This window comes from Bactrocera latifrons, unplaced genomic scaffold, assembly GCF_001853355.1.
Source record: "Bactrocera latifrons isolate USDA-ARS-PBARC rearing strain unplaced genomic scaffold, ASM185335v1 scaffold_10, whole genome shotgun sequence".
In the NCBI taxonomy this organism is placed as follows: Eukaryota; Metazoa; Arthropoda; class Insecta; order Diptera; family Tephritidae; genus Bactrocera; species Bactrocera latifrons.
This window is the reverse complement of record NW_017534408.1, coordinates 227767-252624: the sequence shown is the minus strand read 5'-3', so window position 1 is coordinate 252624 and position 24858 is coordinate 227767. Positions and strand designations below refer to the sequence as shown.

The window sequence follows — 24858 nt, the reverse complement described above, 5'->3', positions numbered from 1 at the left end:
TGGACACATGTAGCGTTAGGATATATGTAAGTGCATTATACATATATTACATACATATATGAATATTTGAATACATGTAAGTATATATATATTTGCTAGCCGCTGAGCTCAGCTGTTTGCTKAAGTCAACTTCATTACTTCAGTACTGCCGCAATGATTAATGGTATATTTTTGCGAAGCAATAGCACCCGCATTACAGCAGAAATTATGTTAGCAGTAATATTTACAGCTTTATGTATTTTCTTAAAGCGATTTTGGATTTGTTGCTTGGTGTGGTAGAGTACAGCGTGTGAGACTACACTCTGTGAATGATTTCATGTGCCTATAGGAAGAATTGGCACTTTGGCATTTCTTTTTTGAAGATTATCTCTTTCAAATGTTCGCTGCGGCTACRTAACAGATGGTCTATCCGCTGAGTMYAATTATCATAACTGGCGAATGATGTGATGTTTTGCTGACAGGGATGAATCGAAACGGGATTGTACGCAGATACTATAGAATTTACATATCCCCACAGGAAAAAGTCTAATGGTGTAATATCATACTATTTTGGCCTCGATTATACCGAAATATGTTCTCTAAATAAATCCATGCGATGTGTGGGAAGTGGCGCCGTCTTGATGAAATCAAATGTCGTCGAGATCACGAGCCCAAATATCAGGCATCAAAATAGTCGCAAGTGACGGTTACATACTCACCGGCATCATTTTTGAAGAAATATGGACYGATGATTCCACTGGCCCCCAAACCACACCAAAACGTTGATTTTCTGGYTGAAATGGCAGCTCTCTCTYACYTTGAAGTATCTCTTCGTCCCAAATGTGGCAATCTTGCTTGTGTACATACCCACTGAACGAGAAATGAGTCTCATCACTGAATACCATTGGGCTCRAAAACGTCGTATATTCATGAAACTTTCAAGAGCGCATGGGAAAGTCGAGCGGCGTCAATTTTTTTTTTTTTGTTTTTTTTTTAATCTTGTCTATAATCTGCAAAGTCGTTTCATATCTCAATCCGAGTTGCTGCGAACGGCGGCGAATCAACTCTACTACGGCTATTATATATTTTCTTCACTACATGCTGGACGTGGCCTATTCCGTCAAAATATATTATCCAATAATGAAAGCTGGGTTTGAAGATGAGTGATGGTGTTGCGAATCTCACACAATATCTATTCGACCTTATAGTTTATATTGTTAAGCAATGGCACTTCTGCTTTGCTTGCAAATGATCGGCTGCTTAACTTTCGTTTGATGATTATCGAAGCTATTTCATTGCGTCGTAATTACAACCTGACGAGCCATCTCTTACCTAAAAGTAAAAATTCATCTTAAAAGTCGCGTAAGGCTACTTAAAAGTGGAGATCTCCCAAACTTATTTAGCTAGTACATTTAACCGTTATGAGTTTGCGCCTGTTATAGGAAAGGTAAAATTTCAATTCCGATTTTCTCGAAACAGGTGTTTTTAAAGTTCCGAAAGTGGCTTCTCTCCACAACTTCGTTTTCCAATACTTACGTTTATAAACTGGGGGGATGCTTCATTAAAGTGAGTCATATTTTCAACTTCGAAATCACAACACAATCCGAAAAAACAACACACCAGAGCAAATATTGATGTATTAATATTTGAGCAAAGCATAAGCCCTGCTCAATATAAGCTGACCAAAGCGACAAAAAATTTGCTGCTCTGCAAAATAAATTAATATAGAGCTCCTATTATGGCTTTGTGAAAAAATAATTAAATTTAAAGCCAATTGCAAACGAAAGTAAAGGAACGGTGACTTAACCCATATACAACTAACAGACATACACAATACCAGGCCACAAATGTATGTTTGTTGGAAAAGATTATGAATACTTCCGAACATTTCTGACCGCAGTTGATTGACAAACGCGTTGCGAACGAAGCGCTTCGCATTACGTCGGAAAGGAGTACACAAAAACTCAGTGAGTGATGAAGTGGGGGTGTGTAAGCCTGTCACTCGAAGCGAGGTATTGCCGAATATGTTGCTACAATGAGTGAAGTGCGTCGATTGCGGTTGGAAAACAAAAACAAAAACAAAAACGAAAAAAGAAAATCTATGATTTTGCTACTTTAGCAAAGTCCAAAATTTTTGAATCTTGAATTCGCTGCATTAGTGGGTCACTGCTGTGCGTTGTAATAATAGTGATTTGCGAAAAACTTTTAATTTCAATTCATACAAAAAACTTATTTATTTCTTCATCACTCGCATGACAAACGAAAAGTTTGAGCGAAGCAAAGTGCAAAAAAAAAATATAAACCTTTCAACAATGCTCTGCGCCTCACTTGTGGTTCAACGCAAAGCGTAAAGCGATTATAAAAATATTTAACAACAATAACAGTACTAAAATATCAACAAACAACAACTATCTCAGCTTATTTGAAATTGGGTGGCAAGTATGCATTGTTACCGGCATGTCCGCCGATRGCACCACCGCCAATACCACCACCAATACCACCGCCAATACCGCCACCAATGCCGACACCAGCACTAGCTCCAGCGCTAGCATGAGCACCAGCACCATCGCCGCCACCCAATGAACCGATAACGGAGCTAACTGGGGCGACACCCTCGTCGGTGACCTGGCTGCTGCCRCCGAGYGCATCGTATTGAGCTTGGATTTCCTGTTGGGCATGTTGAGCCTCCTCGGCGGTCTTGTACTTGATGAAGAAAACTTCDGGTTTGGTGGTGACAGCGGGCTGCTCCAAGACTTGAGCGTCAATATCGGTGCCATCGGTCTTCTTGTTGAGCACATAGATGACAGTCTTCTCCTCGTTGATGGCGGGTGTAATCTTGATGGAGGCCTTCTTTTGCGAACGGTTTGGTGATTTGATGAACACCACATTGTAGTTCTTGCGTGGCACACCGACGGTGATGTGTTTCTCTTGGTATTGCTCTTCGGCATCTTCWGGTGCGGTATGGATGAAGAAACGTTTGGATACCACAGCTTGCTGTTGTTGCACGCCAGCACCACCATGACCAAAGAAACCACCATGTCCACCGCTAACACCACCGGAAACACCACCGGAAAGACCGCTGCCGCCRAAGAAACCGCCACCAGARCTGGAGGACTGACTGAACTGACCGAAACCGCCATTTCCATGTGCGATGACACCACCAGCAGCACCAGCGGAAGCTGGGTTATAGTTGTAGCCTTGTGGTGCGGCGATGGCCACGGCGGACAAACACAAAACCTGTATGGATGAAATGAGTAAAAAGTTAGTGAAGCGTTAACGGCACCCTAAGCCATGTGTAATCCTCTGAAGACATGCTTACAATGAATCCACGCATTTCTCTGCTTAGGGTTTTTTTTAGTTGGGATAGTTGTGGTTGTTGTGACTGAAGTTGTTTGATTTGCTTGAAGCTTTGCTTTGAACTGATGAACTGTGGCACGGCGTACTTCTTTTATACCAACGAAAACTCTAACGTCTCATCACGCAGATGATGGATCCGACCGCGGCGCATCACCATTACAGCGCACCACGCTCGACAGCTCCACACCCCCCACCGCGCTGCACCGACGTGCCAGTCGTAACGCCTCCTCAGCATCCGCCACATGGCTGGGCTTAGTAAATTGTTTTAGTTGTTGCACTTGCACGCTCTTCGTCAGCTGATGGATTTCTTATCGCTTTTTGTTGTTGCCCGACATTGTCGCTGTTGCTGTGTGGTTGTTGTCAGCGCTGACTTTCGTTCAATTTTCGGCGCTCTGCTTGCACCAATCGGTTCCGCAGTAACCGATTTTGGGTTAATTACCCAGCTCGTCGCACTCGCCGCGCTTCAATCTCATCAAGCACAGCTTTTTTGATTATCTAGCATATCATACCTTCGATATCTGTTTCGAATCTACTAATTTCTATAAATCCCCAATAACCTGTAGCTAAGTGCGCTCGGCTGTGACGCGACGGTTGCCAAAACATTTCTTCGGCTGACATCTCGCTAACATTGGTGATCAGCAGCGTGGATTAGCGATAAGCGCTGTAACATTTCGGACGCAGCAAATGAGGTGGTGAGTAAATCGGTGTACRTCCATATACATACATATGTACACGCTCATGTAGCAGCGCATAGAAACCCATGTCAAGCCTTGCGTCATCTATAGTAATTATCCAACTGTTTCGCTTTGTGTAGATTTCAACGCCACTACATTGCCACCCCGCTTGCCGCGCGTCTGCCAAAGCATGGGGTTACATACATACATATGTGCATGTGTAATACAACCTGCGGCAATTGGTGAAATATATACATACATACAGTTATGTACTACATGACAGCGAATTTGTTTTAGTTTAACGTTCAACTTTGAGACATACATATATGCCGACATATGTATAAACTCACATATACGTATATGGGCGCATTTGTACTCGTATGTAGCGTTATTGTGCCTGCAATATTTAATTTGAATATTTTCCTTTAATTTATTTCCATTCAATTTGAGAAACTACAAATCATCAMTGTTTTATTAGGTTTTGCCATTTTTGTTGCAAAAAAGCTTTCTATTAAAGCGCCTGCATTGTTTTTGTAATTTTTTTATTGTCGATTAACTGTAAACTGACCACTTATGAACTTTAATTATAACTTTGTCTTTTCTCTGCTTATTTTTTTCTTTTTATTTATATATAATAATTTTTGTGGTTCATTTTTGCGGTTTCTTTTAAACTTTTTGCGAATTGCGAATTTTCAGATGTTTTTATATTTATTTATGTATAATTATGTTGATCTGATGCTTTAGCGCCATTTATGCAAAATCAATACTTAAATATTTTATATAAAAAATTAACTAAATTAAAAAAAYTTTGGAACTAAGTCATAAAGAAACACTAAAATTGATGGCACTCATTAAATCATTTTAGTTAAGAGCCCAAATAAATAAAAGATATTTATCATTGAATCATTCCAATGAAAGGTTAGCTATTTTTATGACCAATTTGTTTGAAAATTTACATAGGTACTTATATAATATGTATGTATACAGGGTGCGCCTTCGCTTATATAAGCTGTAACCATTGAGTATTTCGTTACAAGTTTCGAAACTTCAATAATATCACTCATGGATACATTCACACAGTTATACAGTACATATGTTCGGTTCTAAAATTTCGGTATATATATCTACAAAAAAACATGGTGACCAAAGACTTATCTGAGAACAGCCCTCGTCGTATGGTGACGAAATTTGTTGAGACAGCACCAGTGAGAAGTCGTCAAGAGGATAAAAACATTTAAGCCGAAAAAAAGCAATTAAAAATAATGTTGCCCAAAATTGATCAGAGTCGCTTCGTCAATGTACTTTTGGACTGTAATACCAATACTGCCCACGATTGGAGGAGTTTTTAAGTTCAAACAACATACCAGGTTGTTCAATAAGTTTTGTCGTTTAGTTAGAAACCGACAATTTTATGCTTCAAAATGCACTTTATTCTCCCATCCCATCCCATCCCTGAAGTGAGAATCCGGAAGGTCTGTAAAATACGCTTCAACAGCGTTTGCTGAAAAACGCTTGCCACGCATTAATTTTTTGAATTCTAGAAACAAATAGAAGTAGCTGCGGGTCAAATCTGGTGAATACAGTGGACGCTCCGATAATTCGAACTTTAATTCACGGATTTTAGCCATTTTAAAAATATTATTGTAACACAGTGCATTGTGCTAATGAAAAAGGATTTTTTTCTTCTGCAAACTCGGTCTTTATTCTCAAATTTTTTCCTTCAACTGGCCCAACAGGTTGCAATAATATTCAGAATTAATTATTTTACCAGTTTGTAGTAATCCACAAACGAAATTCCCTCACATCCCAAAAAACGAATGCAATAACCTTCTTGGCCGATTACCGGGCACGAACTCGATTCGAAGCCGAACAACCAGGTTCACACTACTCTTTAGACTCTTGTTTTGATTCAGGACCATGGTGATAGACCTAAGTCGTGTCCATAGTGATGAATCGATGCACAAAATCCACTTTGTTGTTTTTAAAACGCTCTAAATATTGTTGAGAAAGTCGGATTCGAATGTGTTTTTGTTTCATTGTTCGTGAATGCGGCACCCATTGTGCACAAAGCTTTCTAAAACCCAAAATTACATTTAAAATATGGCTTAAACTAATGCGATGCGTAGAGCCTCTACTAAATCTCTCTCAGTCAATCGACTATCTTCCAAAATCCCATCCTGTATTTTGGCTATGATTTCTGGTGTTGATGCGCTCTTTGGACGTCCTTTACGTGGATCGTCTACAAGGCTTGTATGACCATGTTTAAATTCAGCAACCCATCTATCTACTGTTCTAATTGTAGGTGAACAATAACCAAAATTAAGAATTTTATCACTGCACGATATTCAACTCTTTTCATTGTTAAAAAATATTGTGACACGGCGACACTCAATGGCTTGTAAATAAAGGATGAATTTTCAGAAATGAAACTTCACATTCGTTCATATGAAGAGTGTAAAAAAAAAAAACAAAAAAAAAAATTAGGCTAGTAGCAACGCCCTCTCTTATCGAACGATAAAACTTATTGAACAATCTGACAAAAAAATTACCCTACTGATTCGCCGGATTGCTAGATATACGATTAAACAGTCGGTCAAATCGCTGACACAGCACCTGAAAGGGTCTTACGGATTTGAGATCCATGAAACGTCATTACATGACCAAACAAAATAGTGCAGCCACTAGAAATCACTATCCGTGGAAGTTGGTAAAAAAAAAATGCTTGACGTATACGGATATTTGTTTCAACAAGACAGCGCATCAAGCCACACTGTGAAGCATCAAAAATACTCTCTGCCATTGATACTTAAAAGTGATGACATTCACTGACAACACGGTAGCCCAAATTCGATTTTCTTCGACTTTTTTTTGCAAAATCTTCTGAAAAGCAAAGCGTACGCTAGCAATCCTCCAACCATTAACGCGCTCAAGGCAAACGTTTTATTAAAATCATTGCCATACCRTTCGAATGGCCATACCATTCGAAGTAATGAAAAACTCAGCTGCTACTTGATTGCTGCAACCAAAAAATACTCATAATAAATTRTAAAATCGATTGTTATATTTCAAAGTTTTAATTATTTTTACAGTTGACACACCCTATAAATATTATAAATGAATATATAATAAATAAAATAATTTGTCTTTGTTTCGTCAATAATCATATAGCCATTTTTCGTGCATATCCAAARCTATAAATCTTTGCTTGAGCGCCAAAATTTTTTATGACTAACAGCCATTATTGGATTATTGGATTGTACTAAATCGGTTAGATAAAAGGTACTCTACTAACAAGCCAAAAAAGGCTGGTAACTTGTGATGTTAGCATCCTCTAAAATATTGTAAATAACCTGATGGTTTGACATATATAGATATGTAATTACATAGTATACCGTACGTACTATACGAGTATATGTAGTCATTGCGAAGTCATTTGTAAGGTAGCTAACACTGTGAAAAAACTTTACTAAAAGGGTCTAATAAAATGTAAAAAAGTTGAAATGCATCAGCTGTTCCTAAGATATTATTTATCAGCGCAAAAATGTGCAAGAGATACTTTTTTCCAGATTGCAGGGAGAACTGATTTTTTAATAATTAGAAATAATTGAGGGAATACTATCAAGCTAAAGACATTTTTGGTATATAACAACAACTAATTGATACACTACAATCGTACTTCAAACCTTGCGAATAATCTGTTTTCTCTAGATCTCAATAGCCCTTGAAAACAATCATGAAATATTACTTAATATATCCGTAAGTATAGTACTTGTAGTTAGAGTTTGTCGACACTWGCTACCGACTTTATTCCTTTCACCCACCTTCTCAATAGCCTCGTTCTGTAGGTTTGCTACCAATAACCAAATACATTTTTTATTTAACCAAAAAATATATTAGAGCAAGGTAATTTCTCACATTCTTTCTCAAAAGGAATAGTTGTATTTCCTACTATATTTGAGCTTGCTCAGTTCAATTCACCATGTGGTTAATCAGTTATCACGAAAGATTTAGGGTGTTGAATATTGTGTTAAACCCATAATATAAAGTATGAAGTAAAATAATGATTAAGGACGTAGTATATTGTTGCGTCACCACTTTTAACACAACCAAAAAGGAATAAATTTACTTCTATTATATTATATAAATAAATTATATTTTTCTCACAAAATTGTAAATAATATATCTTTATTTATTAATTTTCACTACTTTTAATACAAATATTTAGAATTGATTTGAAAATAGTATATAATATAATAAAAACATATTCATTTCCAATTCCAATTTTCCGTACAGTTGTTTAAGCCTCGTCTACGGTGACCTTTAGCGCTTTCAGTGAACTTTGGATTTTTCGCGTTTGGCTTTTTTTGTAGCGTAGCGTGTAGTTTCTTACTTATCTCCGTCATTTTTCTTGTGAATAGAAATTCAAGGTTCGGTACCTGATGGATTCCAACCGTTTTACGTCGGGATTGTGAGAGAGCAGGGCACCCGCGAAGGAAGTGTACAAGCGTTTTCTTATTAGCTGCGAGTTTGCAACTACTGCAAATAATAGTCTACAAGGTGCATTAAATAGTAAACAGGACTTAAAAAAACAAAAAAACAGAACAAATTGTTTTTTCGACAAACCCAATTTATTTTATTCAAAATAGTCTCCTTATGCTTATTTTTCTTTTTTCACGGTCCAACAGCATGTCGAGCGAGCGTTTTAGCAAGCTTTCCTGTCATGGAAAAATGCATTTTTCCGAAGAGGAAAAAGTCGCACGGTGCTACATTAGCTGAATACCGAGAGTAGTTAATGGTAAAAATGTGATTTTTGGACAAATAATCGATCAAAAGCGTCGATCGAATGTTGGATTCGTAGCAATTTTTGGTCGTCAGTCAATTCATGCGGAACAAACCGTGCACACACCTTTTGTAAGCCCAAATTTTCGGACAAAATGCGAAAAATCGATGTTTTGGAGATGTTCAATTCCAATTTCAATGATGATTTCGGCTGACTTTTAATGAATTCTCGCACAGTTTCGATGGAATTTCCGGTAATCACGAGTTTTTATTAGCCCACATGTTGATCGTCATTTACGTCCTCACGACCACTTTGGAAAGTAAACCAATCGTCGCCATAAACTTGTTTCATCAATTGAAATGTTTTGGTAGAAGTTTTACCAATTTTGAAACAAAATTTAATGTTGGCTCTTTGTTCGAAGTTCATTTTCGCAACGATAACACAAACATACTGGCACTTAAAACGCAATAACTTCACTTCCAATCAATGAAATGCAATGAAATTCTCACTGGACAAGTGAAAAATGATGATAGATGTGCCATCTCCATCAGGAGGCTCTAGATTCGAAAAGACCTGTTTAATTTGGAACGCTCCTTGTATGTATATATAGTTACTTTTTATTTACCTATTTAATAAGTTATTTACTCTGGATTTGTCATATTTTGGCATTATTTGTTTCACTATCTTGCATTTGGTTGTAGATTTTGAACTGTTCAGAGGTATTTGTTCAAATCCGTATCTAGTTGTTTCTCGACGGTTCTTAGTATTGACTCCGGCTCGTTTAGAGAGACACCTGACTTAGCCAACTCCTCTAATTTTTCGTTGCCGATTGTGTTCTTATGACCGGGAACCCAAATTATGGACCAAACGAGTCGATCTGCCAGTGAACTTAAAGCTTTGTTGACTACGCTGGAATTTGTCTTTGGCGCACACAAGGCTACCTGTGCCGCCTGTATATCTGTATATATAGTACCTTTCTTTATCCTCTGGTAGATGTTCAGCTTAACTATACAGGCGTTCTATATCGCTGATATTTCTTCTTTGAAGATGCTACCTGAGGTTTGTAGACGGATGAAGAGGTATCAACATGTTTGTAGTATACCCATGAACATACTTCGCAGTACATTTTGGACCTGTCGGTATATTAGGTTGGCAAATATCTGCCTTACGCCTTTTTGTCTTTTGAATTTTGCGTCTACGTACATCTAAAGTGTAACAATACGAGCTCTGGCAATAAAATACATATTTGAAAGGTCTTGACGTAACCTACAAAATAAAGCTTGGGTATTGCGTTCAACAGTTATATACGTGTAAATTGGTGGAGATATTTTCCAACCTAATGTATTAAAATATTATTCTGCACCCTTTTGGAACTTCTTCTCTATTCACATCTGCAGGATACTCTCAACTGGAAGTGACTATTGAAATCCTACCTTTGCARAATGTAGTCGAAACCATTTAGATTTGTTTGGAGCTGGTTCTGGTTATCACTATGTTCATAACTCTTCATGTTCCAATTCCCTATCTTCTTGATTATTAAAACAGATTAAGGTGCTACTTTTACAAATGTGGAATCAAAAGACAACCCATGACAAAAACGTTATATTTACTGAAGTCTCAGTAAAAATATTTAACCAAAAAAAAAAATGCAAAAATTTCTTAAGAAAATAMACATGAAATCAGATTTATAAATCATGTCGGCGTAAATCTGAACAGCACAGACTAAGCATTTTAATCTAATTTAATATATTTTTGAGCCTTATAATTAAATTAAAATTTTCGAAAATAATTAMAAATTCGATGCACCGTCAGTTAAAGACAGTATGCTACTAAATCGTTTTCAAAYAAAAATTAGCTAAACACTATTAATTTAGTGTTGTTGTAGGCTGGTGGCTTCGCAGTGAATTTTGTGTAAAATAATTCAGGAAAAGTTTGTCTGCGCGTGTAAGCCATCAGCAAGTCTAACAYTTACATTTGTTTGTAATTAATCACGGTAATAGAGGAAGCACAAATTATAAAAATTGTTTCAAAATAGTTTTTATTTGCAATTTCATTTKGTTTCATAATTTCATGCCCACCAGATTAATATGTGTGCATTGAGCACTTATGTACATGTGTGTGCTAGCACATACGCAACAAAAGTTTTATTTAATTAAATTTAATACTTTTGTCTTTTTTTATCCGCCACTAAAATGTTTCACCTGTGACAGCAACTATGTCTGTCATACTTTGTGCTAATAAGCTGAATGACAAATGTCAAAAAGGTTTGTGATAAATTGACAGTTACCATAGTTTTAATTTCGTTTTTCTCCGCAAAATTAAATTTGTTATTGCGAAGAACTACTTTACAAAAAAAATATACTCTTTGCAAACTAATATTTCAAATTAATATTAATAAACACATAGTTGCATGTTTGCACTAAATTAATACTCAGCAAAGTTACAAACAAAAGCATTGCTGCTAAAAAAGTCATTAAAGTAATTTGTCAAATTTCCTCTCACTCTCATCGCTGTCATTGCTTAGCTTTCATTTAGCTTTCGGCTGACAGTGCAGTTATATTTTATAACACGAAGCTTTACTCAACGYTTCGCCACTTTTTCGCTAATTTTTTTGTTCGGTTGGTAAGTCTGGCCTTAAAATTATTTTGCGCTTTTATTGCTTCACAAATTTTATAGAAAATCATAATTAATCATTTGTGTTTCGATTTTCTGCAAATTTTTTCTGCACCATTCACTTTTTCCCCCCTTTTAACCTTATTCTTGAAATTTCGATTATATTTGTACATATTTTTGTCTTTGTTAGTTACGCATCGCAAGTTAATTAAAATCTTCATTAAATTTGTTTTCATGTACAGTTGCATTCAATTGACGGACTTGAACTTTGTGACTGCCTCAATTTGGATGGTGCAACTATTAGGTAGGTTAGWCTATTAAGGTACACTGACAGTGGTTTAAAGCCCATAGAAAATTTTTTTTAGTAAGATCAATCATGTTTTCAGAGTGACAGCTACAGGTTGGGCTTCATTGCATGCTCCTGATGGATAAATTATTAGGAAGTTCGTGAGCACAATGGGATAGAAAGTTTGCTGTGAGGTTAAACAAATGTAGAAAAACCAAGTTAAGCCGAAGGTTTTCTGAAAGTCTGGTCATACMAAAGCCACTAGAAGAACTTGACTTTGACTTTGAACTCAAGTTTCGATATAATTGTTCGAAAATGCTGTTTCTAAGGTGATCTCATACTCTTTCTGGACTTTAAAGGTTTTAAAAGATACATTTTTAGAASCAATTGTCAGTCAACAAGGACTGCYATTTATGCTCCAGACTTAGAACTGATCTCTTTCAATATTATTCGTTAAAAATTCAGATATTGATCTTTTTCTGCAAAGTAGGAATAAAATTACATCGAGAGACCCTAAAAAACCACTAAAAACAAATCAAAAATCAGAAAGTTGCCAAAAATACTTCCCTTTCGAATAGGATTCCTCTTTAATACCGAACGTAGCCGACAAATAGACTGCTAGAGGTAAGACAATATAAGGCTCATGTCAATGTCCTGAATTTGATCAAGTTCAGTTCACTGTAAATTGCCCGAAAATAACAGCAAACGGCAGTTAGTGTAAGCGCCTAAAACCCGAGAGCACGTAGCATAGAAAATAATATTCAACCGGGACCACCTCTAGGGAGGTAAATGATCTGTACGAAATCAGTATGTGCAACTTTTGATGGGACTTATATAAATAGTAGTAGCCATCTAGTTTTGTGGATGCCTATCTGAAACCGTGATTCTCGTTTYCACAGTCTCACTCAGACCCCCGATAACTTTTAACCGATAAAAATGGGGTACTCATAATTTTTTCACATTCTTACTATATTTAACAAACTTAACCTAAGCCGCAGTGCATGGCTATATAAAAACAACAACAAAGTCATATAACAAAAAGAAAACACCAAATATTCGGATGAAACCGTCATGGAGATAGTGTTCACATGGCAAMAATACGAGCATAAACATCGAATGAGCGTTTTCATCGACGGAAATAATATCTGGATGGTGGCAAATAACCGTTATTTGTGTTGGCAGCTTGTGACAGCGATTGCTCAACAAACTGTAACTGTTCCTCAGGCTGTGCGGTTAATTGTTGAATGTCAGCAGCTGGCACCACTGGTGTCTGTGCAGACTGATGCTCATCAGCTTGGTTAGTAGAAGCTGATTGAGCTACCTCGGAGGCAACGGCGGCCTCGGCTTCTGCTTGCCTAGCAGCATCGAGAGAACCAATGACGGAGCTAACCGGGGCGACACCTTCATTAGTGACTTGTGTCGAACCACCCAAGGCGTCGTATTGTGATTGAATGGTTTGTTGTGCATGTGCCGCCTCTTCAGCTGTCTTATACTTAATGAAATATACTTCGGGCTTGGCGGTGGTGGTGACCGGCTCRTACACCTGTGTATCAATATCGGCCGCATCTTGTTTCTTGTTCAGYACATAGATGACGGTCTTCTCTTCATTAACGGCAGGCGTGATTTTAAGTGACGCCTTCGGTTTTGACCTGTCAGAGGATTTAATGAAGACTACATTGTAGTTTTTACGTGGTTTACCGACGGTCACATGACGCTGTTGCACTTTCTCATCATCGTCTTCTGGTGCGGCGTGAAGATAGAAGCGCTTCGAGATAACGGTTTCGGGCTCGACGATTTGCTGTTGTTGTTGAAAGTGTTTCTGTGGTGGTTGTTGTTGGAATTGCAACTGTTGTGGGATTGGTTGTTGCTGAGCGTACTGTTGTGAAATCAACTGTTGTGGCTGCTGCTGCACAGAGTTTCCACCGGCTAAAGTGGGAACCAAGTGGCGTGCCTGCGGTTGAGCCACCGAAGCTTGCGATTGACCTACTGAAGCCTGCGCATTAGCAGCGGCATTAGCGCTGTTGACTGCAGCGTATTGCTCGCTATTGAAGCCAACTAATTGCGGCTGTGTGTTGAGCTCGAAGTTCGGTGTCAAATTGGCTGATTGTACCGCCATAACGGTTTGYAGATCCTTCAGAAAGTCAGCAGTTTTCGGTGTCATAACACCRAACTGGACATRCGGCTGTGACACCATATGCTCCAATTGTCCACCAGCAGCCGTTTGTGTAGCATAATGGTATCCCTGCTGTGGCGCGGCGGTGGTAACGGCARYGAAGACGCAAAAAACCTGCATGARGAAAGATATTACCATAAATATTTGCTCAGYGCCTGCTCATGTCTTGYGCACTTACAATAAATCCACGCATGTTCGTGCTTGCTTGGTTGTTGCTGGTTGAACGATTGTGTGGGTTGTTATGTACCTCAAAGGTATCACACATGGTTTTTATAGGCACACTCGGCGCAAATGTCGTTTGCTCCACAAAAAAATCTTTATTAAACGGTAATTTATCTAACAAGCTCCATTCAATTGCAATTCATTAACAACTCGGCGTTAATGCGGCAGGCGCCGCGAATAAATGCCTGCGCGTGCGTTGAAATGATCAGCCAAAAAAGAGAGGGCTAAATCAAAGTTGATGGGCGGCATCTGACCAGCGGCTGCTTGCCTCAGATCTCCATTCATATTTACTTGTTACAAATTAGTACATTCGTGTTCATAATTCAATAGAAATATTGTTTACATATGGCATCACAGTGGCAGCTAAATCATGAATTAGAAGCTGATCCCTCTATTGCTGATTCATGCAGATCATCTTCTAGTGGCGAATGTGCTAAAAGAAATTAAAAGCAGTGCGGTGCTAAGTGGAGCTTTACCAATTCTTGGCWTTTGTCAATATTTCAACCAAATTTTGAAATCATTATCAAAAACACAAATTTTAAAGAACCAAATTAGCTCAAGTAGTTTATTCAACAGGCCTTTACGGTACACTTTCAAATAGTAAAATTTTCAAAACTTAACCTTAACGACTTTTTAAGTTGAGTTACATATTTCTAGTTGAAAATCGTGACGTAATATCAAAATCATAAGAACTTGCAAAAATAAATGCTTAAAAATATTGGTAAACTCGGCCTAAAAGCACTACAAAATTGAAATACAAACGAGAAGACAATCTTCTATTTTTGAAATTACGCAAGATTTATCAAGTTGTAATCAAAATATTACAGTTATACTACAAATTTTGAAATCTTAAACGTTAACTGAAGATTCATGGATGTTAAGCTGCTATGAGGACAATCCGATAACTATTTAACCTCAAACCCAATGGCATCACTGACTTATAGCTACTGTCAAAATTTCAGTCAACGCGGTGTAGTAGTTTTGGTTTGGCCGGGAGTCGCAGAGAAGAAAATAAAGGAGCCGTAGCTGAGAGTGTACACGAAGACCATTCACAGCAACTCGAACTGACGTATGGAATGCCTTGACGCATTTTAGATCGAGATTTTAAATAGAGAGCGTACAAAATATAGTACGCCGCTCGACTTTCGCAAGAGACATCGCTTCGCTTTATGTGTTCTTGAAACGTTCCAAGAAGATCCGACRTTTTCGAGACAAATTTTTTCAGCGATGATGTCCATAAATATGAAATTGAGCCAGAAATCTGCTTCATCGCTGAAAAGATTTGGTTCGAAAACGTCGGATCTCAAGCAAAATTGCCGCATTTGGAACGAAAAGCAACCTGAAGAGATTCCAGAGCGGCCTTTCATCTAGAAAAAACATCGGATTGGTGTGGTTTATAGGACGTTGGAATCATCTGTCCATATTTCTTCAAAAATGATGCCGATGAAAACGTAAACGTCAATGGCGACCGCTATTGGGCCATGATAACCTATATTTGATACTTGAAATTGGAGTTCGTGATCTTGGCGACATTTGGTTTCAACAAAATGGCTCCACCTCCCAAAATCATGTCAATCAATGGACATATTGAGAGAATATTTCGGTGAGCAGATACTTTCACGTTTTGGGACGGTCGATCTGCCAAACGACCGTGTGATATTACATCATCCCACCTTTTCCTATGCGAATATGGTAAGTCTAAAGTCTATGCCGATAACGCCGCTTCAATTCAGACCTTGGCGCAAAACATTACGCGTGTCATTCGCCAGTTGCCAGTCGAAATGCTCGAAACATATGTTTAGCATAACYGTTTGCTCGAAAAATATTCCTTTTCGAAATTCTGAAACTTTAAAATACACCCTTTTAAAATTTATTAATTAAATTTTGTTTAATACTGCTTTAGAACTGTTGAAGTGCCAATTTCCAAAAATTTAATTAAATAACTTTCACTTAAATAAATTTAATAGCAAAACCTTAAAAGACACAAAAGAAATTGCAAATTCCATTRTGAACTTCAATATTTGTGCCACCCTGCTTTGAAGGGTCAGCGTTAACGCGTTTTCTGCCATTTTGCGCTTTGTTTGTGCGAACGCATTCGCAGTTGGAATAATTGAAAATCATATTTGAGCGACGCAGCGTTAACAGTTAGCATGTTTGCAGCATGAACGCAGAGTAAAAAAATTCATAAAACCCTGACAAACTATTGCCACATTTATTTAAAAGTTTGTGTGTGTGTGTGTTGAGTTGGTAGCCAGCATTGCCGATGCTGTTCCGCTGTATTTGTTGGAATGTACAATTTATTTCATTTTGCCAACAATTTATTTCCCACATTTGCACCCCACTCACAGTAGCATCGATATCTGTAAGTCCTTACAACAAATTGATGCATCATACTTTTGGGAGATAGACATTTTGCAACCGAATTCAAAATTTGTTGAAGTAGGCAAAACTTTGTCGRTGCGTGTCTAAAAGCGAGGAATGCTATTGCCATTCATCCATTTTAATTTCTTGGTTATTCTTTTTTATTTAGTCTATGGAAAAGAAACGAGCTTAATTTTAAATCTTTTAATAAATTTAGTTTTCAACATAATTTTAAATCTTTTAATAAATTTAGTTTTCAACATTTAACAAAGAACAATTGATATTTGGGCACGAGCAACCAATACGAACTCGTTAACTTGCCTCTGTTTGCTAAAAATGTACATCTGTTTACTCAAATACCTGCCAATGTTTAATATCTTTATATTGAAGCTCATATCTGTATAATCGCTCCAACATAGATAAATATAGCTATATGATTTGTATCAAACACATTTCTCAGTCTAAGGCAAGTTAACGGATATTACGAATTTTTCCGAAGACCATTTTTTTGAAAATTCWTTGAGTTTTCATGTTTTGTTATTCAATTCAAATGAAAAAACTCAATTCATCCATAAAGTTGTAAAATGGAGTCAGTAAAAAATTAGTTATAAGAAAACTTTAGAGAAATTTGGATATGACCCTGCCCAATATTTTTTAATTGRTGCTTCGGAATCAGCAGATCAAAATGGTCGAGAATATATACATATGTTATATCTCGAAAACTTTAGTTTTTTTTATTTTATTTTAAGGTTTTTGTTTTTTTTTTTTAATTACGTTGTGGCACGAAATACTAATATTTTTGAAACTAGTCTTAAAAAAATATCATGTGAACATAAAGTTCAGATGTAAACGAATACTTTAGAGTATGTATAGTAGCATAATCTTGTGGAAGCCCTTGAGGTGTTCTKGTGACTAATGCCAGGAGCATATTATGAATGAAGACATGAAGAAGTTCGAATAACAATTACCCGTCTGAAGAACAAAGCGGCGGGGGACAACGGATTTCCGGCCGATCTATTCAAATACGGCGGGGAAGAACTGATAAGGAGTATGCATCAGCTTTTTTGTAGAATATGGTCGGACGAAAGCATGTCCAACGATTGGAGTTTTAGTGTGATCTCCCCAATCCACAAAAATCCCACAATTGTGGGATAAGTCTCCTAAACATCGCATATAAGGTTCCGTTGAGGGTACTGCGAGGAAAATTAAAGCCCACCGTCAACAAAACCTTAGCAGTGTGAATTTGGTTTAGGGCGGCACCAAGCCCGTCATCCAATCTAACAACGGCTCGAATTAAGCCCTCTGATGCCATCTCAGAGGTAAAATTAAATGTCTCTTTCGTATTTAGATACTGATTTATTGCGCTTTTAGCAGTTCTTAAGAGTAGAGTTATATCTACTGTTAGAATTATACAGGGAGTGTGCGAGTTCATCCAACTTTAAAGTGCCGGTTGGGATGCTTAAGTGATCTTCTAAGCAAATTTGGTTCTTTTAACTAGAATGGTTTAGGAGATATGTACATTAAAGCTAATAGAGTAGTCCAATTAGGTCTTCTGCGAACTTTTTTGCCGATGAACACGTATACCAAGTTTCATTTCGATATCTTATTTTTACTCAAGTTATCGTCTACACAGACAAACAGACAGACGGACGAGCAAATGTACAGACAGACGATCACTCATTTCAACCCGTCTCATCATACTAATCATTTGATTGCATATAACCTTATATTAAACACGATTGTTTTTAGATGATTCAAACAATTGTTCGGTGAATAAAACTATTATACTCCGTAGCAATATGTTGTAATATATAAAAAGAGTTTTGAATGTACATATGCATACATTTTTCATACATTTCATACACCAAATTTCTTTGGAGAGCTTKGACGACTGCTACAACTATTTATCATAGACACTGTAATCACGCCGCCGTCATTCATCAAATACTTGACCGCTTGTATTGTCATACACATACATATGTAACCATTTGTGCAGCACCACATATGAGTATATACATACGCAACACGCCCCGCCCGTTCTTGAGCAGCAGTTGTAACGCTTTTCCCATTATTTTCTAATATAACAACTTTCAAATGAATTTTACCTACTTTTATTGTTGGTTTTTCATATTTTCGCTTTCGAAATTATTTAAATCTGTTTTTGATTGGTGTCCGTCATACCACCCAAGTACAGCCAAGCAACGCGGCGCGTCTGCAATTGTTGCACATCAGCAGAGAGCGGAAGATGCCGAAGCMTTGATTGTGGCTGCTAAGTACTCACCAACACATGCACATTTGTTTGTAAGCAGTCAATTAGTTATGTTGTCTCATTTTAACCGTTTCCTAATTTTCTACCTAACACGCACCGCGCATCGCCCGTCTGAGCCTCAGGTCGCCTACTTGGAGATTCATTAGCCGCACTGCGGAGGAAAGACGAGCRCTGCTCTTAATTGCTTTTAGGCCTATTTTTGCTTCGTTAACCGGTCTCTTATCTCGTGTTCTCTATTACAATCTTAATTCGCTCATTTCTTGTATTTCTTTCATAGGTTTGTTGCTTGAGTCTTTTGTAGGCTGCCTTTGTGGCAGGTCAGTGCCATGTGGCTGTGCCTTTTTATGCTCACATAGTTGACCATAAATAGGCTTTTATTTTTATTGTTGTAAGTTTTTATCTTTAATGTTTATTTGTGAAATTTTGGTAATTGAAAACATGACAAGCAAATAAAAATAATTTGATTTATTGCATGTTAGTTTCAAGTAGGCCTAAAGCTACTTTACCTGTGTAAGCRATATGTGTGCGGGCATATGTGTAAATTAATTTTGAGGTTAATCAACGCTGAAACTATATTTATTRTTTTAACCSCTTTTGCTTTTGATGCCAAATTTTKATGTCGGTTTTCGACTTCAGACTGTTATGTTTGCATTGTTAGTTCACTCAAAGAAAAACTTGAGAGAAAACATTTTATACGGATTTGACATCGGCATCCGCTCCAATACCTAAACAAAAAATCTTGGTCCGGTGAAATCAAGTACTCTTTCGGAACAGCCATCCATCACGGAGTTGATCTGTATCCAAGCATTCCGAATGCATTCTGGAATCTGAACTAAAAATACCACGTCTTATCAACGCCGAAGATTTAAAAAAAAAAAACGGAGTTATTGGCACCGCGGTTTAAATTATTGAATGTAATGGATTTCTCCCTCACATGTTAGATTGGAGCTTATATAACAATTTGTGAAAGMTCTTTATTATGAGTACGAAACTTTCAAATATTTTATTTGAATACATTTTTTGGAAAGCTTTCATAGTAATGAGGACAAAAATAAAAATAAAATGTGGATCAATTTTAAGGCAGTAGAGTATGGCTAATGACTATGACGMGCTGATCACTGACATGATTACGAATTTCTCCATCTTTCGATATTGTGTCTCTCTAAAGATGCATATGTTACATTCTGAAAACCGAAAATAGACACTACAGGACCAGGTCTGGAGAATACSATAGATGCGGAAACAACTCGAAACCAAATTCATAATATTTTAACATCGTATTCATTGGTTTGTGACACTGTGCGTKGTTCCACTTACTTTTTTCTCCAAATGAGGCTGTTTTTCGCGATTCTTTCCTTCAACTGCTCCAATGGCGCCATGTAATTGTCGCTGTTAATGAGKTTTTCGCCTTTTCGAAGATAGCCGACGAATATTATACCCCGTGYATCTCAAATTACGGATGTCATATTTTTGCCTGCCAACTTTTGCGTCTTACCATGCTTTGAGGTCGGTCAGTCACTCGGTTGACCGTCTATTGGACTCCGGGAGAAATAATGAGGCCATGTTTGATCCACTGTCACACATCGATGCAAAAATTTGATTTTATTAGCTCACGCTTTTGTGGACTTTTTTGATGTTTTCGTCGATAACAGCCTCTTTTAGGCGTTCAAGGTGCCCATTTTGCCTCGTTCAAACTTCGCAAACCACGTTTCAATGGTTGATTTTCYTGGTACAAAGTCCAAATAATGTTGATCAGTTCAAATCTTGGCTTTAACAAAATTTTTTTCTCCAAAATCATTGCTTTATTAACAAGAAATTCCTTTTGATCAATTTTTTATAAGCTAAAACAATTTGCTTSACCCAAATGCTATATCGCATCACCTAATTGTTCGAAAGCTGTCAAGCTATAGGGCAGAATAAAAATCATATGGATTTAATATTAYTTAGTAGTACCATTTATGTATSAGACTACGAAYTTTTCGTCTCAAAAATCAAAAATGGTCAAAACTACGTTCGAAAAACATTAAAAATTGTCAAAAAGTGAAAKTTTACCCAAAATTTGATTCGATTTTGAATTTGAAAAATTCGATTATTCATCACTTGAAACAGCGTGTAGGGCATMATATGGACAATCCTATACAAAACATGCAAGAAAATTTGATAGTTATCAGGTGGGTTACCGATTAATAACTCAAGCAAATCTAGAGGAGCTATTTCGAGAAAAACACGAAGCCTTAGTAGTTCATACGCTTATATATGAAACAGTTACGGGAACAAGATCTTGCAATTTTTTCAAAAAATTTAAAAATACACCAAATATGAGWTTTTAYAACAGCTGTCTTCGATTCGTCATTCCTGCGCTCGCTCGCATCTGCTATCAGAGGATACGTTATTAAAGTGGTATAACCTCTATCCTCAATGCTACAATGCATATCTTAGATCAGATTTACTATTGTGAATGACGAAAGAAAAATAAACTTTTTTTTTTGGGACGGGATTTTCAATAGGGGTGCTACATAATTAGACGACGCCATATTTTCCCCGGTTTTTTTGGCATTTGTCTTCAGTAAGGTTTGYCATGTCATCGTGGAAAGATATACGARYCTACAACGTGTCGAAATTATWAAAATTTACTACRGAAATTCGAAATTAGTGGCCTCAACTTTAGGTTKTATTAATTGTATTGTCAGATCAAWAATTGAGCGTGTAGCGGGCACAGTACAAAATGTGACAAAGAACGTATTGTCGARAATATTGCTGCCGTTGSCGCATCAATTKAAGAAGACCCAAATTAGTCRTAGYCGRCTCAGACGTCGTTCTCAAATATTGGGCATCTCTKKCATACAAGATCTAATTGATTCAAGCACTGAAGCCGCATGACCACCAGAATGGTCGTGTGTTCATGAATTGGGCTGAGCAACTCCTCGATCGTTCCATTTGACGGCGTTAGACTATTTCCTGTGGGGCTACGTCAAGTCTATGCWCTATGCCAACAAGTCAGCGACGATTGATGAACTTCGTACGAATWTCAAACCTGAARTTGCAACAGTRTCGGTCGATTTATGCTTGAAAATCGTCGAAAATTGGGTTCAGCGTCGGAACTTCTGCAAGCGTACCCGTGGTGGCCATGCAAAAGAAGTAAGTAATGTGATTATTCAATCACTTCTCGATAAGCAAATGGTAAAATTGTGACTGCGTTTCTGACACAAAGCAGCCTCTCGTGAAATAAATCAACTTCTTTAAGGCTGTGTTAAATTCACAGCTCTATGATTGTAACAAAAAATCGTAATTTACAATTAAAAATATCAACAAAGATTCAAGTAGTGATTACGGAGAGCAAATAATTTTCTATTTTATTAGTTTATTCGTCATRACCATCCTCTGCGAAATTCAAGATCTCTCGATTAATTCCGGCAATAATACAAAATCAAACGAACACAAGCACTTGTGTATACAMAAATATTTACCACTAATGCAACAACAAATGAATCCAACAGCATGGAAGTGAGAAAAAAATAGGTTTCGTAGTAATTACGTACGCAAAATATTTCAACGCAATTGTGGTGCTGAAACAAATGCCGATGATTTGCGGCAGCAAGCATGCTGACCTTGACCGAAAGCCACGGCACAAGCAGGCTGTGTATGCGCAGCTGCGGTCGTCCCACTACCGCTGCAGTTGGTCGGATATGGGTCAATGTTTTGGGGGCTGCAAGTGCAGTATCACTGCATTGTTGGCCGCAGCGGATGCAGCTATTTGATTACGACTGCAATTAATCAAGCGCAAATGCCATCAAGCACCCATACAAGCACACACATGCATACAAACATACATGAAAACACAACTAGACAAGCCGCGATGAAATCAAATGAGGAACTACCGATGAAGGCACGCGCACGCAGGCAAAACCCGCACCAATGCTGTGTTACCCGGCAAAACAAAAACAACAACTGATATGTGGGTTTATGTGCGTAACTAAAACACGCTTCAGTAGTCTATTAGCCAAACAGTAATCGTATTATGCAAATTGCGTTGAAATTTCATGCGTGATTTTTGCATCCGAAAAGCGGCTGCAGCGGCGCTACTTGTCAATATCCCTTTTACTACACTCTATTTGCATATGTGTGAAAAGTGCCGACTGAGGCCGATGTTTCATCCGTCTTTTGCGGCACCTAAAGTCACAGCTCGATAGACACTTCTGTTGCCGATGTGTGGTGTCAATCAATCTCTACTTGGGTGGTAATTATGAAGAYGTTTTACAATTCATTGAGACAAATTGGAAAAAAGCTATTAAGCATACATATGTAAATTTTATTTAAGATATGCAGGAATGCGTAAAATTTGTTGAAAAGTGTACACTTTTTATTTTGATTGCCTATGCATGTTATTCGACTTTTATAACTTTTGATAATTTACACGTGTGAAACTATTAAAATTTATATGTTAAAAGTCGWATGGATGATTTGTAGCGCTTGTTTTACTTAGAAAGGAACAACGTTTCAACTGATCGGTGTTTTTTTCATTCAAAACTTTAAATTTATTTATGGTCATTAGTTATTTTTTTATCCGAACAGGTATTAAATTTGTCACGTTGTATTAAAGGCAGTTATTATGGTTAAATGAACTATTTCAAACACCTCAAATGTTTTAAAACTAAGCGCGTAGAAGCTTTTCAGGCAATGAAACAAAAAAGTCTGGGGGCCACATCTAGGCTGTAGGGCGGCTGCGGAAGGTTAGGGATGCCGGCCTTGGTTAAATAGCTGTTCACAAGAAAGGCGTTGTGAGCCCAGGCGTTGTCGTGGTGCAATTTCCAATCGGCTGCGAGGTCTTGTTGGACCGGATTGACTCTTCGTTTAATTCTCTTGAGACTTCCAGTTAAAACTTGGCGTTGGTGGTTTGTCCAGGAGGAACAAATTCATGGTGGACGATGCCTTTGAAGTCAAAAAATGAACGCTGCATTTTCGGCTTTCACCACTCCCAGTAATACGTCGCGCGAAAATGTTCGTCCTAACTCTCTACATACTCAGTTTTTGAGATATCAATCAAACAGCTCATCAWAGAAGCAGCTCATTTGTCGGTACCGATATCGGACTACTATAGCATAATTCATACAAAATGAAGGATTACAATCAAGTCTGAAGGAATTTAAGATTATTGTATAGCATCTATGGAATCTCGAAAGAAATCGTTATGATCGGGACACTAGAACATATATCATGTAATAAAAATTGAAATTATAAAAATGCGTAGATAAAATTAAAAACTCATATGAGACAGTTAATTAAATTWGGTTAAATTTGGTTTTATCTTGTCCTACCATCTCTGAAATAGCCTCAAAAATGTTAAAACAATATTAATATATATAAATATAAATTGATGATTTCTCACAAACTATCGATAATTTAGCTTAGTACTAAAGATATCATTAAGAGTGTCATTTATAGTTTGGTAATTTAATTTTTTCAATTTCTATAAAAAAAACTTGGTTTGGGGGTTATTTTTAAATTACTCAAACAGGTATTAAGTGAAGTTTATTCTATAAGAAGTCCATTGAGTTATATTATTTACTAATAATCGTTAAAGCAATACGTTCTTAATGAGAAACTTTCGACAAACTCACCATCACCATTACAGTTGGTCTGTAAAAGCTGTCTCCATAACTGGCTTTAAGCTAAGTTTTGCACCAATAAGCTTTCACTGGTTTATGTATTGAATTTTTAGCGTTTTTTTGGTGCTGCCATACGTACAAACGAAGAAAAAATAGTGGTGGATTTCAATGCTAAAAAGTTTGAGGTTTAAAAATGTATTTTGGTTCATAGTTCGTAAATAATAATAGACGATACAGCGTTGGCTAAAACATTTACTTGRATAGCTATTAATGTAGACTTAATTTAGAATATATCACATTTTAAATTTTCTCATAGCGCACTTGTATTCTTCTATATTTTTTCGTGTATCTGCTTAATTAGCTATACCACAAAGTGAAAAGGAAGTGTTGGTATGCTAGTATACCATATCCTACTTATCACTACTTATCAGTAATTTAGTGAGTGATAGTAAAGAAAAATGGACYCGAAAATACAACCACAAAATTTAATATTTTCAATGAAGCTAAATTTCCGCAATGCTCTGAATTTTTTTTTAAT

At 37.1% G+C, this 24858-nt stretch overlaps 2 protein-coding genes across 2 annotated transcripts; both read right to left on the bottom strand.

Moving 5' to 3' along the window:
• Positions 1-2188: 2188 nt before the first annotated feature.
• Positions 2189-3383, bottom strand: LOC108966126 (pupal cuticle protein 36). The gene is made up of 2 exons (XM_018928885.1): positions 3299-3383; positions 2189-3216 (listed from the first exon to the last, which is right to left on the bottom strand). Exons 1-2 carry the CDS (start codon positions 3311-3313, stop codon positions 2398-2400), a joined length of 834 nt encoding a protein of 277 aa, XP_018784430.1. The 5' UTR covers positions 3314-3383; the 3' UTR covers positions 2189-2397.
• Positions 3384-12685: 9302 nt separating this feature from the next.
• On the bottom strand, positions 12686-14127 carry LOC108965612. Its single transcript, XM_018928158.1, has 2 exons — positions 14041-14127; positions 12686-13976 (listed from the first exon to the last, which is right to left on the bottom strand). The coding sequence occupies exons 1-2, from the start codon at positions 14125-14127 to the stop codon at positions 12816-12818; spliced, it is 1248 nt and encodes a 415-aa protein (XP_018783703.1). The 3' UTR covers positions 12686-12815.
• Between the last annotated feature and the right edge of the window lie 10731 nt (positions 14128-24858).